The 26,871-nt window shown below is 41.4% G+C and overlaps 1 protein-coding gene across 1 annotated transcript in view; it reads right to left on the bottom strand.

Annotated features, from left to right (window-relative positions):
- The window catches only part of TMPRSS5 (transmembrane serine protease 5), a 173,702-nt gene that overhangs the window by 16,175 nt on the left and 130,656 nt on the right, over positions 1-26,871 (bottom strand). The window contains exons 7-13 of the mRNA XM_075840802.1: positions 17,565-17,681; positions 16,112-16,247; positions 12,469-12,582; positions 10,180-10,223; positions 8,581-8,743; positions 5,496-5,677; positions 683-781 (exon numbers count right to left, since the gene is read on the bottom strand). Of these exons, the coding sequence (XP_075696917.1) occupies positions 683-781; positions 5,496-5,677; positions 8,581-8,743; positions 10,180-10,223; positions 12,469-12,582; positions 16,112-16,247; positions 17,565-17,681 (855 nt within the window). The remainder of the gene's footprint in view (positions 1-682; positions 782-5,495; positions 5,678-8,580; positions 8,744-10,179; positions 10,224-12,468; positions 12,583-16,111; positions 16,248-17,564; positions 17,682-26,871) is intronic.

The raw sequence follows: 26,871 nt of genomic DNA, 5'->3' as shown, positions 1-26,871 counted from the left end.
TGCGGGATCGGACTAAATTGTTTATTTGTATATCTAGAAGAAGTGAATGAAGGTCAGCAATATCTTCAAACATGAAAAAGATTTATTGTTCCATAAAATACACCATGCGACGTTTCGATCTCTGAGTGGCCTTTCTCAAGCTTTCTCAGTTGTCAAAAAGTTGCGTGGTGTATTTTATGGAACAATAAATCTTTTTTATGTCTGAAGATAATGCTGACGTTCAGTCACCTTTTCTAGATAGACACATTGATGGGTGAGAGCTGACCCAGTAGAACGTCTATTGCATTTGTGAAGTGACCGTTTTATGTTGTTCCCATCTCATTTCTTTTTAAAGTGTTTATTTGTAGTCTGTAAGTATAGCTCTGCGTAGTTGTCGACACATAATCGCATGATATTTTCAATCAAAACTAATTTGCAAAATTATTTTATTTTAGATGAATTGGAGCATTATAAAATGGTTCTGAGGGTATACATGGCCTACAGATAAAATGTAATAAGTCAAAAGTATCCAGAGTCCATATAGTATTTTTTTGCAGTGGTGTCTTTGCATTCCGCTTCAAACTTTGCTTTATTTTCCGGTACAGTTTTGTGGTAGTTTTAGGACATGCTATGTGACATTTTTACACTTTGTAGTATTTTTATGGCAGTTCTCTCGATAATTGTCCATACTAGCAATACTCACTGTTGTCAGGATGAGTATGTCCCCAGCCTGAAACCCAGCACTCAGAGCCCGCAGGGAGATCCTGATCATATTGTGGTAGACACACAGGGCGAATGCTATCTAAGAGAAATCATGTTAATCAAATTACAGGAGTCACACACAAAAGGGGGTTAGAAACATGAGTAATAAAGGAGACTTGAATACACACTTTTCTAATGCAGAACAATATTATAGTATGAAGATAAACAACAAAAAGCTAAGCTCCCATATTATTATTGGCTACTATAGTAAAGTAAGCACTTGGTATTCAGTTAAAGGGATTTTCCTGTTTTATGTCAATAAATGTAATGACCTACAACTTTTTTTGTTAAACTATTTTTAAGAATTTTTTTATTTTTTTCGATATCACTATTCATATTCAAAAATAATCCTGAAATATTTAAGTTTTTACTCTTGCCACTGATAATAGACTGACCCTGCCTGTTCTGTAGAGATCACTTCTTAGCAGCCATCTCATTATCATCACAGACAGGATTACAATAAAAGGTAACACCTATATATATATAGATAACACAGGATCCACCATTGACAATAGGTGATGGACACAGCCGCCCTACTCCTCCTCCCTGCACAATGACCTCTGCACAGGTCACAGAGCTTTTCCTAATGCTGTTAATAGCAGATCAGGTAAGATGTACATTAAATAGAATAAAATAATATACAATCAGAAAATAAAAACAGATTAGTAAAAAATTGGTGTCATTTAGTAAAAAAATATATAGGCGATACATTCCCTTTAAGGCATCTATTATTGTATAAAGCAGCGCTTGTTAGAAGAGAAAGCTGTGACACACATAACGAACACTGCACCAATGTCAGTGAAAATGGACCAGGACAGATTTTCAGCCTACAGCCTTATACTTTATATTTTGGTCAGGATTTTGAATCACTATTTGTAAGCCAAAACCAGTAGTGGGTCTAAAAACACTAAAGAGGAACTAGTCTATCCATTATACATTTTCATATTGTACACTCCAGGTTTTGGCTTACAAATACTGATGCAAAACACTGATCAAAATATGCTAGTGTGAATGTTCCCTTTTACAAGACTTTTTTTAGTGATTTATAAAAAAATAATATGTGTTCGTGTATATAATAAAGGTGTTATGTGTTATCATGGTTAGGGATTACGGGCACGGCCAGCCGTGGACATCCATCCGCATTTGCGGGCCGTGCTCCCATATACAGTATGGGACCACGGTCCGTAAAAAGCAAAAATAGGACATGGCCTATCTTTTACGGAGCCTTTCTACGGCACGGACACCAAATGAATGGGTCCGTAAGTATGGACCGTAATTACGGACAAAATCTATGGTCATGTGCATTGGGCCTAACCTGTTTTTGTAAGTGCTTCTGTCCAGGCTCTCAGCTCTACTGATTTCCGCACGCACTGTAGGAAATATCTAGGTACAGCCCTGTCAGGACCTTCCTCCTCAATGACATAAAACTGCAGTTCCCCACATTCGTTAGTGCGGGAATGTTGTCATTCCTCCACAATGTCCGTTTTGTTGGTCTCTCTCTTTACATGTTCAAGCTAAAAACATCTCTCCTCACCCAATAGGAAGCAGAAGGGGGGTGCTAGGGAACATGCTAATATAATTACACAGGCTGAGAAGACGACCAGGAAACCTATGACATATCTAGTCAATGGGGTTGAACTTCAACATCTATAGTCAAAAGAAGGAATGCCTGCAGGCAAACAGAACCCTTTTTCCTGACTACCCAATATATGGATAGAAGATAAATTTATTAACACTTTTAAATTTTTATTAGGCTACGTATAGCAAGGAACAGACCACATATACAGTTTAAAATTATCACTGCCAGATGCCGATGTAAAGTGAATGCAAACAGCTGGCAGAGCCCAGCGTTGTGTGCAACCGGCCAAAAGTAAATGCTGACTGACAACAGCAGGTCAGTCAAGAAGCAATGCTATATAGTTCCAAGCAATGCCCGGATACTCAGAGCAGTGGAATCGGCTAAGGCAGGAATTAAAACCAACAATTAGAGCCCCCCCCCGACATGTTTCTCTACCTAGTAGCGTCCTCAGGGGTACACGGGGCTAATGGCGGCGCGACGAAAAACTACTCCTCTTAAGGGAGTGTAAAGTGACGTACATGGGAGGTGGGCGTGAGGCCAAGCCGCCAATGGAGCGGAGCAAAACACAGCAGGCGTCAGAGAGAAAGATATAGCCAATGAGTGGCAGCGTATCAAGTAGCCAATAGCGGACACCTAGCCGCGCAGGCGCCCAGCCAAAACTGCAGAGACAATGCAGAATCCGGGCGCCTGCGCAGCATAGCAGATAGGGAACTTAGAATAATGCAGAGTGACAGATCGGCGCAAGCGCCGTAGAAGTCACTACGGACATAGTGCAGAGGCCAATGGACCCGACAATAGAAAAAGTCAGCGCGGCATCTGCGCCTGCGCAGTAGGGCAATCAGAAAACTTAGGCGATATTAGGTGGAACAGGGAGACAAAAAGGAACGGTGCAAGCATAGTGAACTTCCATCTAGACTCAGTACAGGGAACAGTACACATGTCCCGTCATCATAAAACAGTAAGACTACAGCCAATACTGCAGGAACATCCCAGAGCCAGAAAGTGTGCCCAACGCCACAGGGACATGTCAAACTCCACAAGTACCATCAGTGTCCCCTTAAGCTTGGCACAAAGACTGATAATTAGCTACTACTGCGGTAAAGATATAAACGCATGTATAAATCGCCAGCTGTGGATACAGCCACAAACAGAAACCCACAAATAATAATAAAACAAAAAATATATATTAACAGACATCAAATAATAATGATGGAGGCCGCCATACTAAAAGATGAATATATGGTCAGATGTTAAATTAGTAGATTAGTCGCTCCTTGGCCTGTCCGATCGTCTCTATTTACACTTACCATGACATGTCCTCTCCCAACGGAGCGGTTTTACATTGATACACCACTTATTTCATCTACTAATTTAACATCTGACCATATATTCATCTTTTAGTATGGCGGCCTCCATCATTATTATTTGATGTCTGTTAATATATATTTTTTGTTTTATTATTATTTGTGGGTTTCTGTGTGTGGCTGTATCCACAGCTGGCGATATATACATGCGTTTATATCTTTACCGCAGTAGTAGCTAATTATCAGTCTTTGTGCCAAGCTTAAGGGGACACTGATGGTACTTGTGGAGTTTGACATGTCCCTGTGGCGTTGGGCACACTTTCTGGCTCTGGGATGTTCCTGCAGTATTGGCTGTAGTCTTACTGTTTTATGATGACGGGACATGTGTACTGTTCCCTGTACTGAGTCTAGATGGAAGTTCACTATGCTTGCACCGTTCCTTTTTGTCTCCCTGTTCCACCTAATATCGCCTAAGTTTTCTGATTGCCCTACTGCGCAGGCGCAGATGCCGCGCTGACTTGTTCTATTGGGTCCATTGGCCTCTGCACTATGTCCGTAGTGAATTCTACGGCGCTTGCGCCGATCTGTCACTCGGCATTATTCTGAGTTCCCTATCTGCTATGCTGCGCAGGCGCCCGGATTCTGTATTGTCTCTGCAGTTTTGGCTGGGCGCCTGCGCGGCTAGGTGTCCGCTATTGGCTACTTGATACACTGCCACTCATTGGCTATATCTTTCTCTCTGACGCCTGCTGTGTTTTGCTCCGCTCCATTGTCGGCTTGGCCTCACGCCCACCTCCCATGTACGTCACTTTACACTCCCTTAAGAGGAGTAGTTTTTCGTTGCGCCGCCATTAGCCCCGTGTACCCCTGAGGACGCTACTAGGTAGAGAAACATGTCGGGGGGGGCTCTAATTGTTGGTTTTAATTCCTGTCTTAGCCGATTCCACTGCTCTGAGTATCCGGGCATTGCTTGGAACTATATAGCATTGCTTCTTGACTGACCTGCTGTTGTCAGTCAGCATTTACTTTTGGCCGGTTGCACACAACGCTGGGCTCTGCCAGCTGTTTGCATTCACTTTACATCAGCATCTGGCAGTGATAATTTTAAACTGTATATGTGGTCTGTTCCTTGCTATACGTAGCCTAATAAAAATTTAAAAGTGTTAATAAATTTATCTTCTATCCATATATTGGGTAGTCAGGAAAAAGGGTTCTGTTTGCCTGCAGGCATTCCTTCTTTTGACTATATATATTGTACCTGCTGACTACCCAGGGTCACAATCTGTTTTTCTGAACTTCAACATCTGACACTGATCATAATCTTAGGCAATCGCAGGTAGAGATGAACAGACTGATATGTAGCTTCGTGGGAAAAAATTCAACATCACTCGTATATACCGTAAATACCTGCTAATTCTGGGTTTAAGAGTCCAGGGGGCGGTCCTCCGTGATTGACCGTTATTTCTGTAAGGACACTCATACCGGGCCGGTTATCAGCTATGTAATATATGTACAGGCTGAGTCCACCATAGCAAGAGTTTTGGGAGCTGCTCTCCACTCTGGCTATTAGAAACAGGATGATTGGGGACCTTCTCTATGACGTCCTTTGTCCTAACTAGGGATAGGTAAAAGGTTGTCTTCATAAGACAACCTTTTAAATGTGGCAAGCTAAGTCCTCCATGACAATTTTGCCCCATGCCTACTGACGGAAGAAATAAACAGGTAACCATCTAGTATGTACAACTATGAAAAGCCTTCTCCACACAACCATGATCCAAGCAAAGTGGTGAAGCGAGAAGTTTGTACTTTCTTTCAGAATAGATGGTAAATGATAAATGTAAAGGGCATAAATAATATAACAAAAAATCCACCTGAATAATTTAACGGCTTCTCCAGTTTCATCAATGCAATGTCATAATCATGGGTCCTGTCATCATACTTCTGGTGATAAATGATTTTCTCCACCGCTGATGAAGATGCTTGTTGTCTCATGGAAGAGTGACTGACGAATCCCGAAAGGACAGACCAGCTGGACAGCCGAGGAGACCTGTAACTTAATAAGATCAGTCATCAATAACACATTACAGCGTTCAAACAGTTTATTCTATGTATTTATAATCTACTATGTACAATATTTTTTTTAAAATATTTGGACATTAAATATTTTTTAAATTAATGATGCTGTTTAGTATAAAATGTATATATAAAATGTATATAAAATTAAATATGTTTTCTCTCTGATAGTCATAGCCCTATCAGCCAACAGTCCCATTTTTCTTAAGATTCTCCCAGGGATCAGAAAGCAAAGGGGCTTATGTAAATTGGCATAAAACGAGATATTTCCGTTGTGTTTGGAGGCATTCATGGGTGGACTTCAATGTTGTTCGATTTGGGATTTAAATGTGGGGAATTATAGCCAGAGATGTACTGTATAGTCGTAAATGCAATTTCTCGCCTACTCTAAACTAGTATTCAAATATTGTATGACATGTATGTAGGTTTATTAACTTTTGTATGTACAGTAGAGATACAGTCATATGCATGCCATGGAAACTTCAATTACTGACTGCATTCAGAATTTTTTTTTAGATTACAAAGCTATTTTATTTGATAGATTTTGACTTCTTTTTTAATTTATTCATAATCAAGTTTTGGGGTGTTTTAGTGGTATTTTTAGGGGTCAGTGGTATTTTTCACCATAGGCTTCTCAATAGATCTTCAAAAAGCCTGTAAAAGTGCACGTACAAAATGGCAGAAAAGAAAAAATCACCACTAAAAATGCATGTAAAAAATGCTTCAAACTGCAGATGTTTTTTTTACATGGATTTTAAAACAACCCACCGTGTTAAAAATGTCTCACCACATCGCAAAACCGCTGCGAATACAGTTTTTACAGATTTATTGCAATCAGACTCACATTTTCTTTCCAAAGAAACAGTTCTAGGAAAATGTTCCTAGAGCTGTCCTTATTGAAGTCAGTGGGGATGCCAACAGCAAAACCGTAAGCAATAAAGTATGCTGCAGATTTATAGAAAAAGCAGCATGCCCTGAAAATCATGTTCTCAGCCGCGCTGTGTGAATGGAGTTTCATAAAATCTCATTCACTAGAGTGCAACATCTGGCCACTGTAGCAGCGGTAACACCAGAAAAACATTTCAAACTCTTTACTTCAGTCTAGACATTTGGGCTTAAAGAGGAAGAATTATGAATTCATCCGGTCAAGAACCCGTCTGCTTGATGTCCGAGGTATTCATAAAAAGTTAGAGCAATACTATATCCCTCAACTGCATTATCCAATTTTCCATAGTGAAGGAACCTTTTGGTATGTTGAGAATGGATAGAGGGAGATATACAGTATCTGCCCACCTGGGCGAGATGTGCTAATAACAGGCACAACTCTGTACCGTAGCTTAGAGCAGTTTAGGACCAGCTGCAGCTCCTCCTTGGCCGGTTGTGCACAAAACCATCCGCAATAAGTAGCATAGATAAAGATAAAAAATCCATCCTGTGTTAAAATCCTTGTATTTTAGCTCATAAAACATCCATGGACTGGGGAAGTTACCGCCGGGAATGTCCTCCAACACCCCCTGTCCGCTTTTTTTCTTTTCGTTTTTCTCTGCATTGTTGGATAGCTGGATACTTATCTTTTAGCTGAGCACCACCGTGACTTGTTAGATATATATATATATATATATATATATATATATATATATATAAATCAACCCCCGAAGACATACCCGCTCCCGGGATAAGTGAGGACTATGAGTAGTGCCGATCAGTTGACTTATTTTGTTTTGTATAAAGTTAAAAATAACTTGCCTGAGGAAGACACCTGTTCGGTGTTGAAACACGTAGCCCAATGAAATAAAAAAACTCCCGCCTATGTCTTTTATCCAGCAGCGCCAAGATATCCTTGGTTTTTTTTTTTACCTTATTTAAAAATACTAAAAATATCATCGCCTGGACAGTTCTAATCCTAGTTCTTAGATACATCATAACATTTAAGGATCTTTTGAAGGAATCTTCAGTGTAGGAACATTTTAAATGATGGTACTGCATAGAAGTTGTATTAAGTTGTTTTAACATAAGAGTTATCATGTTTGTTTTGGAGGCAAAATGCTATAGGCATTTGGATTTGAAAAGTTGGAGTTGTTGAATGCTAACCAGCAATTTCAGACTATGCCGGAATTAATTGACAATTGTGTAGAGGTAATAATTAAAGGATTATTCCCATCTTATAAACTGATGGCATAGCATTAGGCGATGCCATTACTTTCTGATCGGTGGGATTCAACCGATAAGACCCCTGACGATCCTGAGATTGAAGGGATGCCAATTCAGCTCAGCGCTGTGGCCCAATCAAAGCTTTTCCCTGCATAGCGGCTATGAAAGGAACTGCAGCACGGCCACATTCGCTTAAATGGAGTTGTGCTGCAGTTCTCTGCGCAGCAGGTGACCGGGAGTGCTGCTGTGCAAAGAAAAAAAGTGAAGGGGCCCTTCATTTTCAGAATTGGTGGGGGTCCTACAGACCTCAACCAATCAGATAGAGATGACATATCCTAATGATATGCCAACCCTCTCTGTGATGGGAATAGCCCTGCAAATTATGGCTGAATTTATTGAGCACTGTAAGGTATTAAAGTGGGTTTACCATCTCTCTCTTTGCTGAGGCTCATTTGCTTCGGTATATGTGTATACCGGAATACGTTTTTTTTGCAGTACATAATCTTTCTTCCTGTGAAAATGAGCCATTATTATCATACATGGTGGATTCTTGAGCTATTACTGGATTGGGTCATCTCATTGGGTCTATCTACGAATGGTCATAATTTTCACACATTCGGACAAACATGGCATTGGTAAACCAGATAACAGTGCTACACAAACTGGACCCCTTCATGCATTATGGTATCAGTGCTTAGAATAAAAAACAAACAATGATTTATCAAGACCTACTTGTGCACACAATGGGCTGCAGTTATGATCCATTGTTGCGCTATGATGGAGCCACCACAGACATGCTTGTTATTTAGATATAGACTGACTTGCCATGGCCAACGGCCCAAGGCCACATCTCGCCCTCCAATTATTCTAGAAGATTTAGAACGGGATCCACATTCTGCAGGTAAGAAAAAAATGGCATTCCGCTTAGCAATCCCGAATTAGCAAAAATATTTTTCAAGTAATAAAAAAAAAATGTTAGGCAGTCTTTGATACAAAGTGCTCTAAGTTGTCTAAAGATTTAAAGTGGCTGCATGAAATTAGAAAAAAAGGTGTGCATCTTTTTCCAGAAAACATGCCATTTTGTGTCCAAGGACTGGGCCTAGTATTGTAGCTCAGCCCCATTCACTTAAAAAAAGAACGCATAATATCATACACCACCTTCAAAAAGGGGTAATCCACCCACAAAAATGTATCCCCTATCTAAATGATGAGGCCCCCACTGATCACTAAAACCTGCTCCCCTGCCCCCTCAAGCTCCACTTCACTCATTCGTTTCATGGAGATTGAATGTAGAGACAGCGCACATGCTTGTTCGCCGCTTTAATCAAACTCCTTATGGCCCAATTCGTCCAGCTGGAGTGACCATGACTAAGGTTCCCTGTTCTAGTGATCAGTGAGGGTCCCAGCAGTCTGACCTCTACTGATCTAACATTTATTACCTACCCAGTTAATAGGGGATTAATATTTGTGGCTGGAATACTCCTTTAAGGAATACATCTGGTTGTAAACAAATTCTGCACGTGATCATCATCCAGACGTCATACATCCTAAAAGATGCTACAGAACAATGTCACATTGGCTTACACTGAAGCCTCTGAAAGGGGGCACTAGTCTTTGTTACCTGCAGACTCATTTCTCTAGTTCTCGTGTGGCAAAATATTTTTCCCATAGGCATACATTGTAGTTTTCTGCAGCGTATACGCTTTCCATAGCAAATATGCTGCAGAAATACAATGCAAGTACACCACGTATGAGCGGACAGCTCTTTGTAGCTCCTCTCCGTTCTGGCTAAGAAGTTATGAACCCCCTCTATTAACCCAGAATTCTTTATTTTACATGTTAAACTAGAATTTACTACACTGTTGAACTCTATTAGGGCACGGCCGGACGTGGCGGAATTGCTGTGGAATTCTCCAGCGGGCGTTTTTTACAGTTGTTTCTATACATTTTTAGGCAAGTTAGTTCAGACGTTGCGGAAAACTCCACTGCGGACCATAGGCTACGGTGCAGAATTTTCCCTCCGCAGCATGCACTGTCTGTTGCGGAGAAGAAGCGGAATTTTACTGTGGATTTCAGCCTTTGCAATGCAAATACTGAAATCAGTGGCAAGTCCGCTGTCTTTTCTGCAACGTCTGAATTACTTGTCAAATATGCAAATGTTGGTGCAGATTCGTTGTGTAATTGCCCCAAATCTGCACCAACATTTGCAGCGGGAAAACTCTGCCACGTGTGAACATGCCCTTACAAGAACAATCAGTTCCCCAGAAATCCAGACGCATATAGAATAAGCCTAAAATAGGTCTAAAATATGTTTATAATTTTACAACTCACCTGAACATTTTAGTGCAACAATACGTCCAGAAAGACAATCTGGTCTGCAAAGTGAAATGCGGAAATGGAGGGCTAGCATAAAATGTACCATTGTGATAAAAAGGAAATCATACAGAGACACTGCCAGGTAAAACAACGCCCTCAGGCCAGATTCACATACAGCGTTTTGCTGCGTTTTTGTGGCATTTTTAATAGCATTGTTTATGCGTTTTTCAGTGCAGTCACGTGTTACATTAAAGTCTATACAAAATGCACTACATATAATTGCGTTTCGGTTTGTGTCTTTTTTTGAGGCAATTTTGTGGTCAGTGGTATTTTTTTTTCAAAACGCAGCATGCTCTGTGTATGGCATTTTTTTCTGGTATTTTTCCCATAGGCTTCTCTATAGAACCTAAAAGAAGCCAATAAAAAAGCATGTACAAAATGACTCTAATTGGAAAAACGCCACCAAAAACGCTACTAAAAACGCAATAAAAAGTGCATGTTACATTTTACAAAACACTGGCATTTTTACATTCATGCAGTTTAAAACACCAGAAAAAAAATCTTCTGGTGAAGAAGGCCTTAGGGTGCAGTCACACGTGGGCGATTTTATTGCAGAAATTTCTGTGACTAAAAATCTGTTTCACACATCTGAATGGAGTTGTTTCGGCAACAGCTGCAGGGATTTCTGCAAGTACTGTACTTTTGAATGGAATTGATTTTCAGTCAAAGAAATTTCTGCAACAAAATCTGACGTGTGACGCCACCCTGAGACCTAGTTCACACAGTGCAGAATTACTTTACATGTATTTTTTAAGCCAAAAGTAGGAACGGAACAAAAAAGAAGAAATATATAAAGGAAAGGCAGATAAGTCCTGGATCCAATTCTGGTTTTGTATTAAAAAAATAAAAGCACGCAAAATCTGTGGCAAATCTGCACAGTGCGATTAAGGCCTAATAGAGGCAGTAAGATGTCTATAGAGTGAAGACCTCTATATGTTATACAGTACTATGATTGACTTTGTGGGACTTGATTCACACATGTAGGTTTTTATTTAAAATTATCATACAATTATCAAAACTAATAAGACTATGTTCACTCTTCGCGATTTGTTGCAGATTTTGGTGAAGATTTTGATGCAGATTTTTGAGGCAAAGCTAGAACTGGATCTAGGAGGAAGGAGAAGTATAAGTTCCATTCCTTTTGTTACTACTTCTGGCTTTGATTCAAACGTCTGCATCAAAATCTGCAACAAATTGCAATCTGTTTTGTTTACACTTCTGGTTTAGGGTATGTTCACACGTAGTCAACCAAAACGTCTGAAAATCCAGAGCTGTTTTCAAGGGAAAACAGACCCTGCTTTTCAGACGTTTTTTTACCAACTCGCATTTTTCGCAGCGTTTTCACGCCGTTTTCGCGGCGTTTTTTACGTCCGTTTTTGGAGCTGTTTTCATTGGAGTCTATGAGAAAACGGCTCCAAAAACGTCCCAAGAAGTGTCCTGCACTTCTTTTGACGAGGCTGTATTTTTACGCGTCGTCGTTTGACAGCTGTCAAACGACGACGCGTAAATAACAGGTCGTCTGCACAGTACGTCGGCAAACCCATTCAAATGAATGGGCAGATGTTTGCCGACGTATTGGAGCCGTATTTTCAGACGTAAAACGAGGCATAATACGCCTCGTATACGTCTGAAATTTGGCCGTGTGAACATACCCTTAGGCTTAAAAAAAAACTGCATCAAAACTGAATGTGTGAAACCAGCCTAAAACTTGCTTGTCAGAGCCTATAGAATAATGATACAATATATTTGTAGAGGAATGATCGAGGCACTCACCGAAGCTGGCAAAACAATTTCTTTATTACAAAAAGATCTCGGTCAGGATGTGGAATTGCCTACGGCCGTTTCACGTGCGTACACGCTTTCTCAAGGCCCCCTTCTTCCCATTTATTATAATGATACAATATGACTTCTTGTTATTAGAGTATATGATTATATTGCTTTAACTTTGCATTAGGCTACGTTCACACCTGTGTTGTGACATTCCGTTGTTCTGCTTTGTCAGCGGAGCAGAACAGGGTTCTCTTGCCCAACGGACATCGCTGGCGACCAACAGAACCCATGGACTTCAATTGGTTTCTTCAGCTTTCTGTCGGGAGGTGTCCGTGATTTTACCCGACACAATAGTGCAGCATTCTGCGCTATTGTCTCCTGTAATCCCTGCCGGATCTGCGACTGATGCCCCTAACGGAGCCTCCATCGTAGATGTGAACGAAATCTAATACACATATTCTTTTTCTGACATACCTGGTTTGCCAAATATTCTCAGGTGCAATGTTTTGACCAACTGGGACCTGAATAAATTCTTGACTGTGATTTAACGGAGTGGACGTCAAATTCACAGCGTTGTGATGCATCAACCTACAAGCGACAATTCCAGGGTGAAGTCAGGTACATTAAAATACATGTTCTGTACATACAAATCATAATATTGCATGTTTTATGAGGTAATATATTTTGGATATAGAATTTAGATCCATTCAGTGGAGTTGGCACCGATGGGAGACTTGATTCTCTGCCAGCTAAAGTTTGGAATATTGTCTCCATTTCAACTTCTCAGTAGACTTCCAAAATCACAAAACTAGACGCCGAAACATAAATGAATGCACTTTATGGACAAACAGAATATGTATGTGCTCTACGTGGCGTGGATTTAGCACTGTGTCTCACTTTATAATTCTTGTATTTTATAAATATATTCCAATTGTACTTATTGTTCTGAAACTGCAACGTGACCTGCTGCTCCTGCGGTATTAATCTTTGTTAAGACTGGATTTAAACACAGTATTTTGCAGCGTTTTTGGCTGTTTTTTTGTGCCATTTTTAACCCCTTAAAGACCAGGCCAATTTGAGTTTTTCATTTTCATTTTTTCCTCCCCGCCTTCCAAAAGCCATAACTTTTCTATTTCTTCATCGTCATAGACATATGAGGTCTTGTTTTTTGCGGGATAGGTTGTAGTGTTTTTTTACATGGCACCATTTATTGTACCGCATAATGTACTGCGCATCAGAAAAAAAATAATTTGTGGGGTGAAATGGGCAAAAAACAGCGATTACACCATTTTTTGGGGGGTTTTGTATTTACGGCGTCCATCAGGCGGCAAAAACGACATATTCACTTTATTCTACAGGTTGATACGATTATGGCAATACCATATTTATAAGTTTTGTTTCATGTTTTACCACTTTTAACCCTTTCACGCCGCAGCCCTTTTTCAGATTTTCATTTTCGTTTTTCCCTCCCCACCTTCCAAAGGCCATAACGCCTTTATTTTTCCGTCGATATAGTACTATGAGGGCTTGATTTTTGTGGGACAAGTTGCAGTTTTTCGTAGCACCATTTATTTTGCCGTATAATGTACTAGGAAATGGGAAAAAAATAATTTGTGGGGTAGAAAATGAAAAAAAAAACAGCGATTCCACCATGGTTTTTTGCACGCCATTTTTACGGAATTCACTGTACAATTAAAACAACATATTCATTTTATTCTATGGGTCAATACGATTACGCCGATACCAAATATGTGTAAGTTTTTCTATATTTTACTACTTTTACAAATAAAAACCTAAGTGTAAAAAAGAAAATTTATTTTGTTTCGCCAAATTCCGAGAGCCGTAACGTCTTTATTTTTCCGTCGATTAAACTTTATTTAACTCATTTTTACATTTTTTATTAGTCCCCCTAGGGGACTTCAACCAGCGATCGTTAGATCGCTTGCACGATATACTGCAATACTAATGTATTGCAGTATATCGTGATTCTGACAGTCTCCTATGAAGCCCTGCCGGAGGCAGAGCTTCATAGGAGTACCAAGATGGCGGGGCTGGGGGACTTCGTCAGACCCCCAGGCAGCCGTGTGAACCAACGGCTCCCCCCGATCTCGCCGCGGGGGGGGGGGGCGTTGAGACGTTACAGGGGGTCGCCCCCCTGTTTTTAGTAATTTAAATGCCGCGATCTCTATTGAACGCGGCATTTAACGGGAAGTGTCGGCTGTAACACACAGCCAACACACTCGCTCTATGGAGCGGACTCAGCCCGTGAGCCCGCTGCATATTCCCCCACCCAGCGTGCGCCGTATATATACGGCTGATGTCGGAAAGGGGTTAAAAAAATAAATGTAATTAATTAATTTGCTAAAAATTAGTGTCGCCATAGTCTGAGAGCCATAACTTTTTTATTTTTCCATCAATTTAAGGCCGGATTCACACGAGCGTGTGCGTTTTGCGCGCGCAAAAAATGCGGCGTTTTGCGCACGCAAAAGGTACTTAATAGCTCCGTGTGTCAGCCCCGTATGATGCGCGGCTGCGTGATTTTCGCGCAGCCGCCATCATCATGACACTCCGTTTGGATGTTTGTAAACAGAAAAGCACGTGGTGCTTTTCTGTTTACATTCATAGTTTTACAGCTGTCGCACGAATCACGCGCGTCCCACGGAAGTGCTTCCGTGTGGTGTGCGTGATTTTCACGCACCCATTAACTTCAATGGGTGCGTGATGCGCGAAATACGCACAAAGAACGGACATGTCGTGAGTTTTACGCAGCGGACTCACGCTGCGCAAAAATCACGGACTGTCTGCACGGCTCCATAGACTTATATATAAGTCCGTGCGAGACGCGTGAAAATCACGCGCGTTGCACGGACGTATATAACGTTCGTCGGAATAAGCCCTAAAGGTGTGATTGTTTACATTTTGCAGGACGAGCTATAGATTTCACTGATACTATTTTGGGGTACATGCGACTTTTTGATCAGTTTTTATTCCTTTTTTTTTAGAGATCTATGGTGACCAAAAAACAGCAATTTTCATGTTTTATATATATATATATTTTTACGTTGTTCACCGAGCGGGTTAAACAACTCTATACTGTTATAGTTTGGACTTTTACGGACGCGGCGATACCAGTTATGTTAACTTTTATTTTTTGTTAACATTGCTTTAGGGAAAAAAATGGGAAAAGGGGGGGTTTGAACTTAAAATTGTAAAAATTTTTTGAACATTATAAAAATCTTTATTTAACGGTTTTTTACTAGTCCCCCTAGGAGACTTGAAGCCGTGATCGTTGGATTGCTTGTATGATATACTGCAATACTAAAGTATTGCAGTATATCGTGATTCTGACAGTCTCCATTGAAGCCCTGCCAGAGCCAGAGCTTCAAAGGAGTGCAAAGATGGCAGACCTGGGGGCCTTTATTAGGCCCCCAGGCTGCCATAACAACCACTATAAACGGCTGATCGCACCGTGGGGGTGCACAATGGCGTATTTGAGGGGGCACTTCACTGATGAAGTATGCAAACGTAATGCTAAATGTCAAAGATGCACCAAAGGTGCGCCCTCTTAATAAATTTGGCTGATCTTACTCCAGTACACTTTAGTTTAAAGGGGTTTCCAAGTTATTTAAAAAATTGGCCAATGCAGGAGAGATGCAAAAAAAAAAAGCGTCACATCAGCGCCGCCGCTCTGTCCCTCCCCGCCACTGTATATTGACATGGCTGCAGCGATGACATGCCCGTATACCCGTGTGATCGCTGCAGCCGATCACTGGTCTCGGTGGGTACACAGCACTGGATCGTTGAGGCCAGTACTTGGCTGCTGTGATCATGTGGGTTTACGGGCACGTCATCGCTGCAGCTATGTTAATACAAAGCAGCGGGGAGGAACAGATCGGAGGCGCTGGAAAGATGAGAATCTGTGAAGTAAGTAATGGCTCTTTTTTTTTTTTTTGCATCCCTCCTGCATTGGCCAATTTTTTAAATAACTCCGAAAACCCCTTTAAGACTGATGGATGAAATGCCAGTGTTAGTAAATTCCCCCCAATATTTGGTAATTTAAAGATTTAGCACATTTTATAAGTAGGTAAATGATTACTTTCTTATTGGAGATTTCTACCTGATGTATCCTAAGTGTCTGCATACATGGGTTCCCCAATCTGCGGTCCACCTCTCATGACAAGTGAGGAGCCATTCTGGTCTGTATTCCACCTGCACTTCCAACAAGAAGTTTTCTGTGTTTATTCTGAAAGATACTGAAACCATTTTTATGAAAGAATGATTTCTTATGACAAAAGATCTTCACAATTGAACTGCCACCCAGCTGCTTTTATTCTTAACCGCAGCAAAATCCATACTAAAATAAGCGGTATAAAACTGACCTATACTTATACTTTTACCTTTACCCATAAAATATATCGTTACCGAGTTACATTCTAACTTCAAGTATAATTGAAGTTATTGTAGCAAACGTTGACTTCATTGCCCTTCTTCACTTCATAGCTTGCAATGATTTGTGTCTGTATTTAACTTCCATTAGACATGTTTAGTATCAATTATCACATAAAGGCATATTTTAAAGGGAATACATCATAGGCTTCGTTCACATCTGCGCTAGGGCGGCTTTCCGTCTGAACGGAGCCCTGACAGACACAAACGGAAACCATAGGTTTCCGTTTCCATCACCATTGATTTCAATGGTGACAGATCCGGTGCCAATGGTTTCCGTTTGTCTCCGTTGTGCAAGTGTTCCGTCGTTTTAACGGAATCAATAGCGTAGTCGGCTATGGTATTGATTCCGTCAAAGCGACGGAATCCTTGCAAAATGGAGACAAACGGAAACCATTGGCACCGGATCCGTCACCATTGAAATCAATGGTGATGGAAACGGAAACCTATGGTTTCCGTTTGTGTCTGTCAGGGCTCGGTTCTGAAGGAAAGCTCAGATGGAACGTCGGAACAGGGCCCTAGCGCAGAAGTGAACAAAGCGATACATGTAATTTTAGCTTTATTTATTAAATGTAAGTCTTTAAAATATAAATAATGTGTTTATTATTTTTTTTCAACATAGCTATTTATTTTTATTGGAGGTTCGTTCTGCGATATCTGTATAGAAAGTGCAAGGGGGTGTGTACTCTTTAGGGCAGCTGCAATGAATAGTAATGAATAAACAAAACATGTCCATAAAGTAATACAGAAGGGGCACATCGAGTGGCAAGGAAAGCTGCATACAGAGTCTTATCTATTTATATACTGTGTAATATTTATCCTGCTTTATCTGGATCTCCAGGAGTACTGTAAAGTTGTAATTAAATCAGCTACCCTTTGAGGGGACTCTGCTGACCATATCCTAGTCTACACAGCAAAGCTGAAAAGTGAGCCGCAGAGGATGGAAATGTCAGCTTATCAGGTGTACTCTATTGGTCAGTATAAAAAACACCACTAAAATGTGTACGAAATATTTATAATAAAAACTTAATTAAAATAATAGGTCAATATACAATGATACATTCACTTTAAATCATTTAGTAACATAGCTTAAGAATCAACTAAAATGAAAAAAAATCCCAAACCTTTTCTACGTGGTACAGTAGTGACTTCATTGTCAGTGTCATTACATCGAGAGGTCACCTCAGCATCTTGTAGTGGTACAGAGCCTTGATAAACAAGAGGCTTCATGAAGTACTGCACTGGAAACAGTCAAAAACCAAAATGATGAAAATCCTTTTCTTCCATTGAATTTAATTGTCATACTTAAAGGGAAGGTCCACCTTATAACATCTTCTGGCATGTCACTAAGACCTCTGACCCAAAGAGTGATAGAATGTATCTACTTGTATTCACAATGAAATAAAAAATCTGGAACACTGCATTGTGCTTTCCTTTGTTATTTGGGAACGAAATGTATAAATGAATTGACAGCTGGGTGCTACCATTTCCATTGTCAAAGGGGTGTGTTTCTTCACACTCTGACACTGTTTAATCAGTTCTGACAGTGGCAGACTGTGTAGACACACTCTATTGGCAAGGGAAATGGTAACACCCAGTCAATTTACTCCATGAGAACAAAAGAGGAATGGCACAATGTGGTGTTATAGGAATAGAGGATACAAAATAGTTTTTCTATAAAGATTACAAGTACCTTTGTTCTACCACAGGGAGGGGGGGGGGGTCACAGGTCTTTCCTTTCTGCCACATAAAGATTGGTTCAGATGGAGACATGCATTTTATGCTTCAAAATTCTCAGAGAAAAAATGTCCTTGTTCATAGAAACCAATTAGAGCCCTTGTTTCTCTAGTGCGATTTAGAAAATGAAGGCTTAATTTTAGATGGTTGATATGGACATTACTGACACTTTTCTTAAATAATTGAAACATGAGGTGCATTTGGAGAAGGTTACACTAATAAGTGTAAAGAAGAGCAGTTGCCCATTAAAATGAAACTCAAGTCTGATTTTATTTTCCAGCTTGTCTTAGAAATATTAAAGCTATAACCTGATTGGCTGTTATAGACAATTGCAACAGTTTTCTAAAACATTGTTTTCAATATGGTTGAAAGTATATAAAAAAACTTAATGTTTATATATTAATAGTGTGGGGGCTCGTCCGGGATAAATAGTTGAGGTTTTAGAGAATTTAATTGGAGCGATGTCCTGTAATTGTATTTATTCTGGCATTAGGAGATTATTAGATAATATCTACGAGAGTCATTGGTCCATCCATGACACCAGAAATGGAAGAGCCATGAAATGTCGGATTAGAGGTGAAGTAGTTTAAGCACATTAATAAGTTACACAGACCCTTCATTACAACGTCAGTGTATTTCTACCAGCATATCAAGACAACGACAATTTTTTATTGCACTGGAATTATTCTTTAACCATTCTAGAATTAGAAATCCACATTCATGGCCAATTAACCCCTGCCCGTCATAAACTACTTTCAGATTTTAATTTTCGTTTTTTCCTCCCCACATTCCAAAACCCATAACTTTTTTTTTCCCGTTAATATAGTCCTATGAGGGCTTGATTTATGCGGGACGGGATGTAGTTTTTCGCAGCACCATTTATTGTGCCATATAATCTACTAGGAAATGGGAAAAAATTATTTGTGGGGTAGAAAATGAAAAAAACAGGGATTCCTTCATTGTTTTTCGCTTTGTTTTTACGGAATTCACTGTGCAATTAAAATAACATGTTAACTTTATTCTGCGGGTCAATACGATTACGGCGATACCAAATATATATAGTTTTTTTCTATATGTTATGACTTTAACAAGTAAAAAACTTTGTGTAAAAAGTTAAATTTATTTTGTGTCGCCAAATTCTGAGTCGTACGTTTTTTATTTTTCCGTCGAGTGGTATGAGGGCTTATTTTTTGCGGGATCAGCTGTGGTTTTTAATGATAGAATTTTGGGGTACGTGCCGCATTTTGATCATTTATTCCATTTTTCGTGGGAGATGAGGTGACCCAAAAAATAGCGATTCTGCCGTTTACAATTTTTTTTATGCCGTTCACCGTGTGGGTTAAATAATGATATAGTGTAATAGTTCATATTTTTACGGATGCGGCGATACCAATTATGTTTATTTTTTTTACTATGCTCTAGGGGGAAAATGGGAAAAAGGTTTTTTTTTGAACTTTTAAATTTATTTTTTTGACATAAAAAGAACCTTTATTTAACAAATTTTAACTTTTTTTTTTATTAGTCCCCCAAGGGGACTTCAACCAGCGATTGTTGGATCGCTTGCACGATATACTGCAATACCAATGTATTGCAGTATATAGTCTTTCTGACAGGCTTCCAATATGCCCTGCCAGAGGCAGAGCTTAGTAGGAGCACAAAGATGGCAGACCTGGGGGCCTTCATTAAGCCCCCAGGCAGCCTTAGCAGCAATCGCCACCCCACGATTGCATTACGGGGGGTGCGATGAGCTGCTAACGATTTAAATGCCGTGGTCGCTGTTGACCGTGGCATTTAACGGGTTAAACAAGTGGGATCGCGCTCGAGCGTGATCCCGCTCGTTACTGTGAAGTGTCGGCTGTAACATACAGCTGACACCCGCATCGTATGGTGTGGGTTCACTCTGTGAGCCAGTTCCATACTTCCCCTACCCGGCTATGACGTATGGACACTTCAAATGTCGGGAAGGGGTTAAGCATATTTTATAATATTGTATAATATATACAATAATATTATATTATAATAATGAACAGCTTGAAACGTCCGTGGTCGATGACCACAAACTCCTTCCATCCAGTCTACGCCCTTCTCTCCAGAGATGTCTACACATACGGCCGTCCTGTTCCACAGTGACCACCAGGGTGCGCTCGCGAGCTCAGTCCAGACTCAAGAAGCCAGAGCTCACGCATGTGGGAGATTTAGCTGATTGCTCCCAGAGCACCCTGGGCTATAAGAAGGTCTCAGCCCCTCCCTCCCACACCTGAGCGTTGTTGTCGTATCCCAAGTTTGTCTTGCAAATGGTCCCCTAGTGTTTCCTGCTCCCAGTGTTCCCTGTTCCTGTAACCTGTATCCTGATCTAGTGCCGTGTTGAGCTGCTGCCGTGCAGTGCTGTATACCATGCCTGTCCTGCTTCACCTCGCCTGACGTCTGCCTGCTGCCTAGTCCCAGCCGAGCCTGCCTTGCTACTGTTCGAGCTGCCACAGGTACCCTATACGTACTATAGACTTTTACCTGTGTCCTGTTGGCCAGCTGCCATACCGCCAAGGCGGTACGGCCCAGTGGGTCCACGAACCCAACGTGACACATTTATAGATAGTGCGACTCCCCCTTGTAGATAGGGCTACACAGCCCCCCTGTAGATAATGCCACACACCCTCTCTGTAGTGCCACAGAGTCTCCCTTGTAGATACTGCCAGACAGCCACTCTTGTAGTGTCACAGCCCATCCCCGGCCTTGTAGATTGTGCCAAACACAACCCCTGTAGATAGTGCCACACTACCCCCTTGTGGATAGTGCCAAACAACCCCGCTTGTAGATACTGCCGTACTCCTCCACGCCAAGGAAATAGTGCCTCATACACTTCATTATAGATACTGCCACACTCCCCCCCAGGAGATTGTGCCACACCCCCATCCCCAGCCTTGTAGATCGTGCCAAACACACCACCCTGTAGATAGTGCCACGTCCCCTGCCTTGTGGATAAAGCCACAAAGCCCCCCTTTGTAGAACGTGCCACACACACACCCTGCAGATAGTGCCACATACACACCCATGTAGATAGCGCTACCCCCCTTCTTGTACATTGCGCTATTGGGGCTCCCTGGAGGAGCCCCTGATGTCACTGTCCATATATGGATAGTTACATCAGGGGCTTCTCCTGGAGCAGAATGCCCGACCAGAGCATTGGCAACGCTCTGACCAGGGATTCCGCTCCCGGAGGATCCCCTGACGTCTCTGTCCATATATATACAGCAATGTCAGTGGCTCCCTCTAGGAGCGGAATACCCGGCCAGAGCGCTCGCAACGCTCTAGTCAGGTATTCCTCTCTATAAGGAGCCCCTGATGTCACCGTCCATATATGGATAGTGACTTCAGAGGCTTCTCCATGAGCGGCATCCCCAAGCAGAGCGTCGGCCACGCTCTAGCCAGGGATTCCGCTCCATGAGGAGCCCCAGACGCCCAGCCCATCACCCTCCTTACCTTCCCTCCTAGTTGCGCTCATGGCACATGCCCCACTATCACCCCTAGCTACGCTCCTGCTGCTGAGGGTCATGCAGGGTGCTGGGATATATAGTGCTCCAAGAGATAGAGCAGTGCCAATCATCCTGTCTTCTCATACAATTGAATAATTTATACATCACCTCCTTTCATCTGAATGTGAGAACCTAATCTTGTGGCTATTCAAATGCTTATAAGTAATACATAATATTGACCATAAATCATTCACTAAAGTGCTTATTAGATATAAAGCCATTCTCCTCCCAGCAAGTGCAGACAGCACAGTATATAGGATTGCTGGATCTTTGCATTTTTTTCTAACTACTAAATGTATGGTAAGAGGCACTATTGTATTCTGCTAACTTAAACCACACTGTAACGAGTATTAAAATATTTATATGAAACCACTGACATTTGCAATTGATAGTGGAGAAGTATATTTGAAGTAATAAGAGGTTGTTATGTAGATTTACTCTCATCTAGTCTGCCCACAATATGAATTGAGAGTGGATTCTTAAAGTGGATCTGTCAGTTTAATACGCCTACCTATGTAAGGGAAGCATATTACGGCTACAGATCTGTTCTATTAGCCCAAATGGCAAAAAAATAAAATAAAAATGTAGTGCCATTTGGCTGATAGAAGTGATCAAATTTATAAGTGTGGGGCATTCAGTAGGGAATCACTCCTTCGTCTCTCCCAAACTCCCCTCGCCCTTTAGGCTGGTGATTGACAGGCTGCTGTGTATACATCTATAGGGCATTTACCCTTATACGTAAGAACTCTAATCCTTAAGAATGGGCAATAGGCAGTTATGAATAGGGAATAAAACAAGAAAAAAATGAAGAAGAGGAAGAAAGAAGAGAAAGTGGAAGGAGAAAAAGACGCAATTATCAAAGAGAGATATAGGGAAAAATTATGAGTTGCAGAAACCATCAAACACAGCGGTGCCTATAATATTAGGGAATATGTATTTTTCATGCAGGATAGTCAGGCAGGCAGGCAATGTAATAAAATGGATCTGAAGTTGCAGGATAAGGCAGAACCAGTACCAAATTGACATCTCGGGAGCCTATAGGTCCAGATTGTCCAGCGCCTTAGATGCCACCCATCAACTAGGTCACATCGTTAGTCATATATGTTCTGCAAACATTTTAAAGCCAATGAACATCTAGCACCCTCTGTAGTCTTCCTCTTGTCCCTCCCTGGGAACCTTCTCTCACTCTGACAGCACGGTGATCTTCTGAGTAACTTCTAAATAACCATAATTTACATAGTACTATAAACTATTCAGTGCATTTATATGTAATTTTTCCCTTCAGCAGTTGCCCTTACCCAAAAGCCGCCTACTGAGCCTATAGGTTAAATGGCCCTGGGCAGATCATATTATATTTACTATTTGGAATCAGAAGAACTGGGGACAAATACCAAAGAATAACTTTACTACTTTTCAAGTTCCTATTTGTTTCGTGTCTATTGATGCTTATTATTTCACTTCTCCCTAATCCACTTTTAACTTGCAGGTTTAGCAAAGTTGCACATTTTAGTCATTTTGCTTAACTGTGGTACATGAAATAGTCAACTGGGGACTGTTAGAAAACGGTTTAAGTCCTTAAATTAAATATATAGATATTGGCAAAAAAAAGATAATTCTGCATAAATCGGCTATCTTGGGACCTAATTGGTGCTGACAGTCTGAATTTTCATTTTAAGACCTTAAGTTTTAACTGTTTAAGTGTGTAAGAGATGTATTGATGAATTTGTAAAACAGATGATCATCAGTGTAATTGCACAGATTTCATTACCGTATTTTCCGGACTATAAGGCGCACATAAAATGCTGAGAATTTCTCAGAAATAGAAAGTGCGCCTTATAATCCGGTGCGCCTTATATATGAACCCGACAGTAAAGAGAGGGGTTCATACAGGATCCTTTACCTCTATCGTGGGCGGCAGGGGTCGGCGGCGGCATACCACAGCACACACCATGCTCCTCCCCCCCGTGCGCCTAGGAATGAACTGAAAAAGTACGGTAAGGGTATGTGCACACACACTAATTACGTCCGTAATTGACGGACGTATTTCGGCCGCAAGTCCCGGACCGAACAGTGCAAGGAGCCGGGCTCCTAGCATCATACTTATGTACGATGCTAGAAGTCCCTGCCTCGCTGCAGGACAACTGTCCCGTACTGTAAACATGATTATACTACGGGACAGTTGTCCTGCAGCAAGGCAGGGACTCCTAGCGTCGTACATAAGTATGATGCTAGGAGCCCGGCTCCTTGCACTGTGTTCGGTCCGGGACTTGCGGCCGAAATACGTCCGTCAATTACGGACGTAATTAGTGTGTGTGCACATACCCTAAACGTTTTGATTTGCAATTACAGCTGAACCAGTTGCAAGTTATTGTTAAAAAGTGTAATAAATTTTGACTTGCAGTCTGAGCAATGGTTTATTTAACGGTAATGTGCTGCGCCTTATAATCCAGTGCGCCTTATATATGAAACATGATTGCTTATATGGCGCTCATAGAAAGTGCGCCTTATAATCCGGTGCGCCTTATAGTCCGGAAAATACGGTATATGTTTCTACTTTGCAAACGGGGCATATTTGCTGTGAAATGGTCCTTGGTTTTTCATTGTAGTTCCTGGGCCCTTGGTTTAAACCATCATGTATATAGTTCGGTATGGAATATCTCCCATCCGAATACTCACGCAGGCAGTTTGCTGTGCAGAAATAATCGAGTAAGCCAGAACATGCTGACTGGTGATGACATCACACTGTCATCAAGATCTGGACAAATTAAAACAGATATGAAGAGGGCATCTTCTTTGTATATAGCCCTTAATTGCCTATTTTCCATATTTTCGGGTCAGAATTCCAACAGGTCCAAGAGATATTTTATTGCATAATTTTCTACTCTAGTGGATTGTCTAGGAGTTTCTTGAAATAGGGGAGATCTCCTAGACTGCTGGCACCGCAGGCCAGTCTACCACAAAGGTTGTTGGCATCTTCTACTAGGGCTTGCTGCATATCTATTTATACTTCTACTTTTGACTTCAGCTGTAATAATCTGTGTGTAGTTAGTTCACCCTTGTGGTGACTGGAGAAGGGTTGAAATTAAATGGGTTACCCGGGATTTTAAAATTGATGGATAGGCTATTAATAATAGATTGGTGGGAGTCCGACTCTTGGCACCTCCACCATTCAGCTGTTTGAAAGTGTGGCGGCGCACTTATGAACAGCTGATTCGTGAGGGTGCCGATAGTCAGATCCCCATCCATCTAAGGGTATGTTCACACGGCTTATTTACGGACGTAATTCGGGCGTTTTACGCCTCGATTTACGTCCGAAAATGCGCCTCCATAGCGTTGGCAAACATCTGCCCATTCATTAGAATGGGTCTTACGATATTCTGTGCACACGGTCATATTTTTTTTACGCCCCGCTGTCAAAAGGCCGGGCGTAAAAAAGACGCCCGCGTAAAAGAAGTGCCTGTCACTTCTTCAGACGTAAATGGAGTAGTTTTCATGGACTCCATGGAAAACCAGCTCGATTTAACGTCCGTAATGGACGCAGCAAAAAGCGCCTCAACATGCCATTACGGCTGAAATTATGGTGCTGTTTTCTCCTGAAAACAGCCCCATAATTTCGGCCGTTACGGATGCTGCCGTGTGAACATACCCTAATAGTGATGGCCATCAATTTTAAAATCCTGGATAACCCCTTTAATCATTTAATTGTATGATCACATTAAGTGAAGTAATGGATTTGGAGCTCTATCAGAAAAACTGGAGTTCTGATCCCTATAAACGTACTTAAATAACATATTTACTGTAAATGAAACAGTACTCACACTATACTGGCATGGTTTATCATAAGCACTCTGCTGGTACTGTTAATGATAAGCACTCTTCTAGTACTGTTAGGCTGGGTTCACACGACCTATTTTCAGACGTAAACGAGGCGTATTATGCCTCGTTTTACGTCTGAAAATAGGGCTACAATACGTCGGCAAACATCTGCCCATTCATTTGAATGGGTTTGCCGACGTACTGTGCAGACGACCTGTTATTTACACGTCGTCGTTTGACAGCTGTCAAACGACGACGCGTAAAATACAGCCTCGTCAAAAGAAGTGCAGGACACTTCTTTCAGACGTAATTTGAGCCGTACTTCATTGAACTCAATGAAGCACAGCTCAAAATTTACGGCTGTCAGAGAAGCCTCGCAAAATGCGAGGAGGAGGAATTACGGCTGAAACGAGGCAGCTGTTTTCTCCTGAAAACAGTCTGTCATTTCAGTCGTAAAAGCCTCTCACCGTGTGCACATACCCTCAATGATAAGCACTCTGCTGGTACTGTTTATGATAAGCACTCTGCTGGTACTGCTTATGATAAGCACTCTGCTGGTACTGTTTATGATAAGCACTCTGTTGGTACTTCTTATGATAAGCACTCTGCAGAGGCATAGCTAGGTTCTCCTGCACCCGGGGCAAAGATTCAGATTGGCACCCACCCCCCATTTATTTCCTGACATCTCCTTCCCCCTGTTTTCTTTCCCTACCAATCAATGAGGTGTAATTTTTTTCACAATTTTTTTCATGTAACTCGAGTATAAAAGCATTTCTACATTTTACAAGCGATGTAGTTCTATAATGTAATTAACATAAAAATAAATTAAATGAAAATAAATGAAAGAGGCCACACACAGCCCCCCTGTAGATAGCGCCATACAGCCCTCCTTGTAGATAGTGCCACACACAGCCCGCTGCCCCTTTGTAAATAGCGCCACAATTCCCCCCCCTTGTAAATAGCGCCACACTCTGAACAGACCGGTTAGCTGTAGCCTACCACTCGCCGCTCTGCCTGGTGTGACTTACCGGAGAAGCCGATTAGGTCATTCGGCGCAGGCAGCGGCGGAGTTCCTTCTGACTAGGGTTGGTGACAGCCAGGGCCGGCCCTAGCTTGGATGGCGCCCTGTGCGGGACTCTATTGCCGCCCCCTACACAAACCAAAAATTAACCACATATATGGACACGCTGGAACATATATACTGTACATACATAAAGACAGATATTTAGACATACAGGCCAATATACATAAACACATCTGGAATATATACATACAGGTAAATATATAGACGTACAGACACATATACGCACACACACACACACACACACACACACACACACACACACAC

Source organism: Rhinoderma darwinii, chromosome 10 (genome assembly GCF_050947455.1).
Source record: "Rhinoderma darwinii isolate aRhiDar2 chromosome 10, aRhiDar2.hap1, whole genome shotgun sequence".
Classification (NCBI taxonomy): Eukaryota; Metazoa; Chordata; class Amphibia; order Anura; family Rhinodermatidae; genus Rhinoderma; species Rhinoderma darwinii.
Note: the sequence above shows the minus strand (reverse complement) of the source record. Positions and strands in the feature narration are given on the sequence as shown.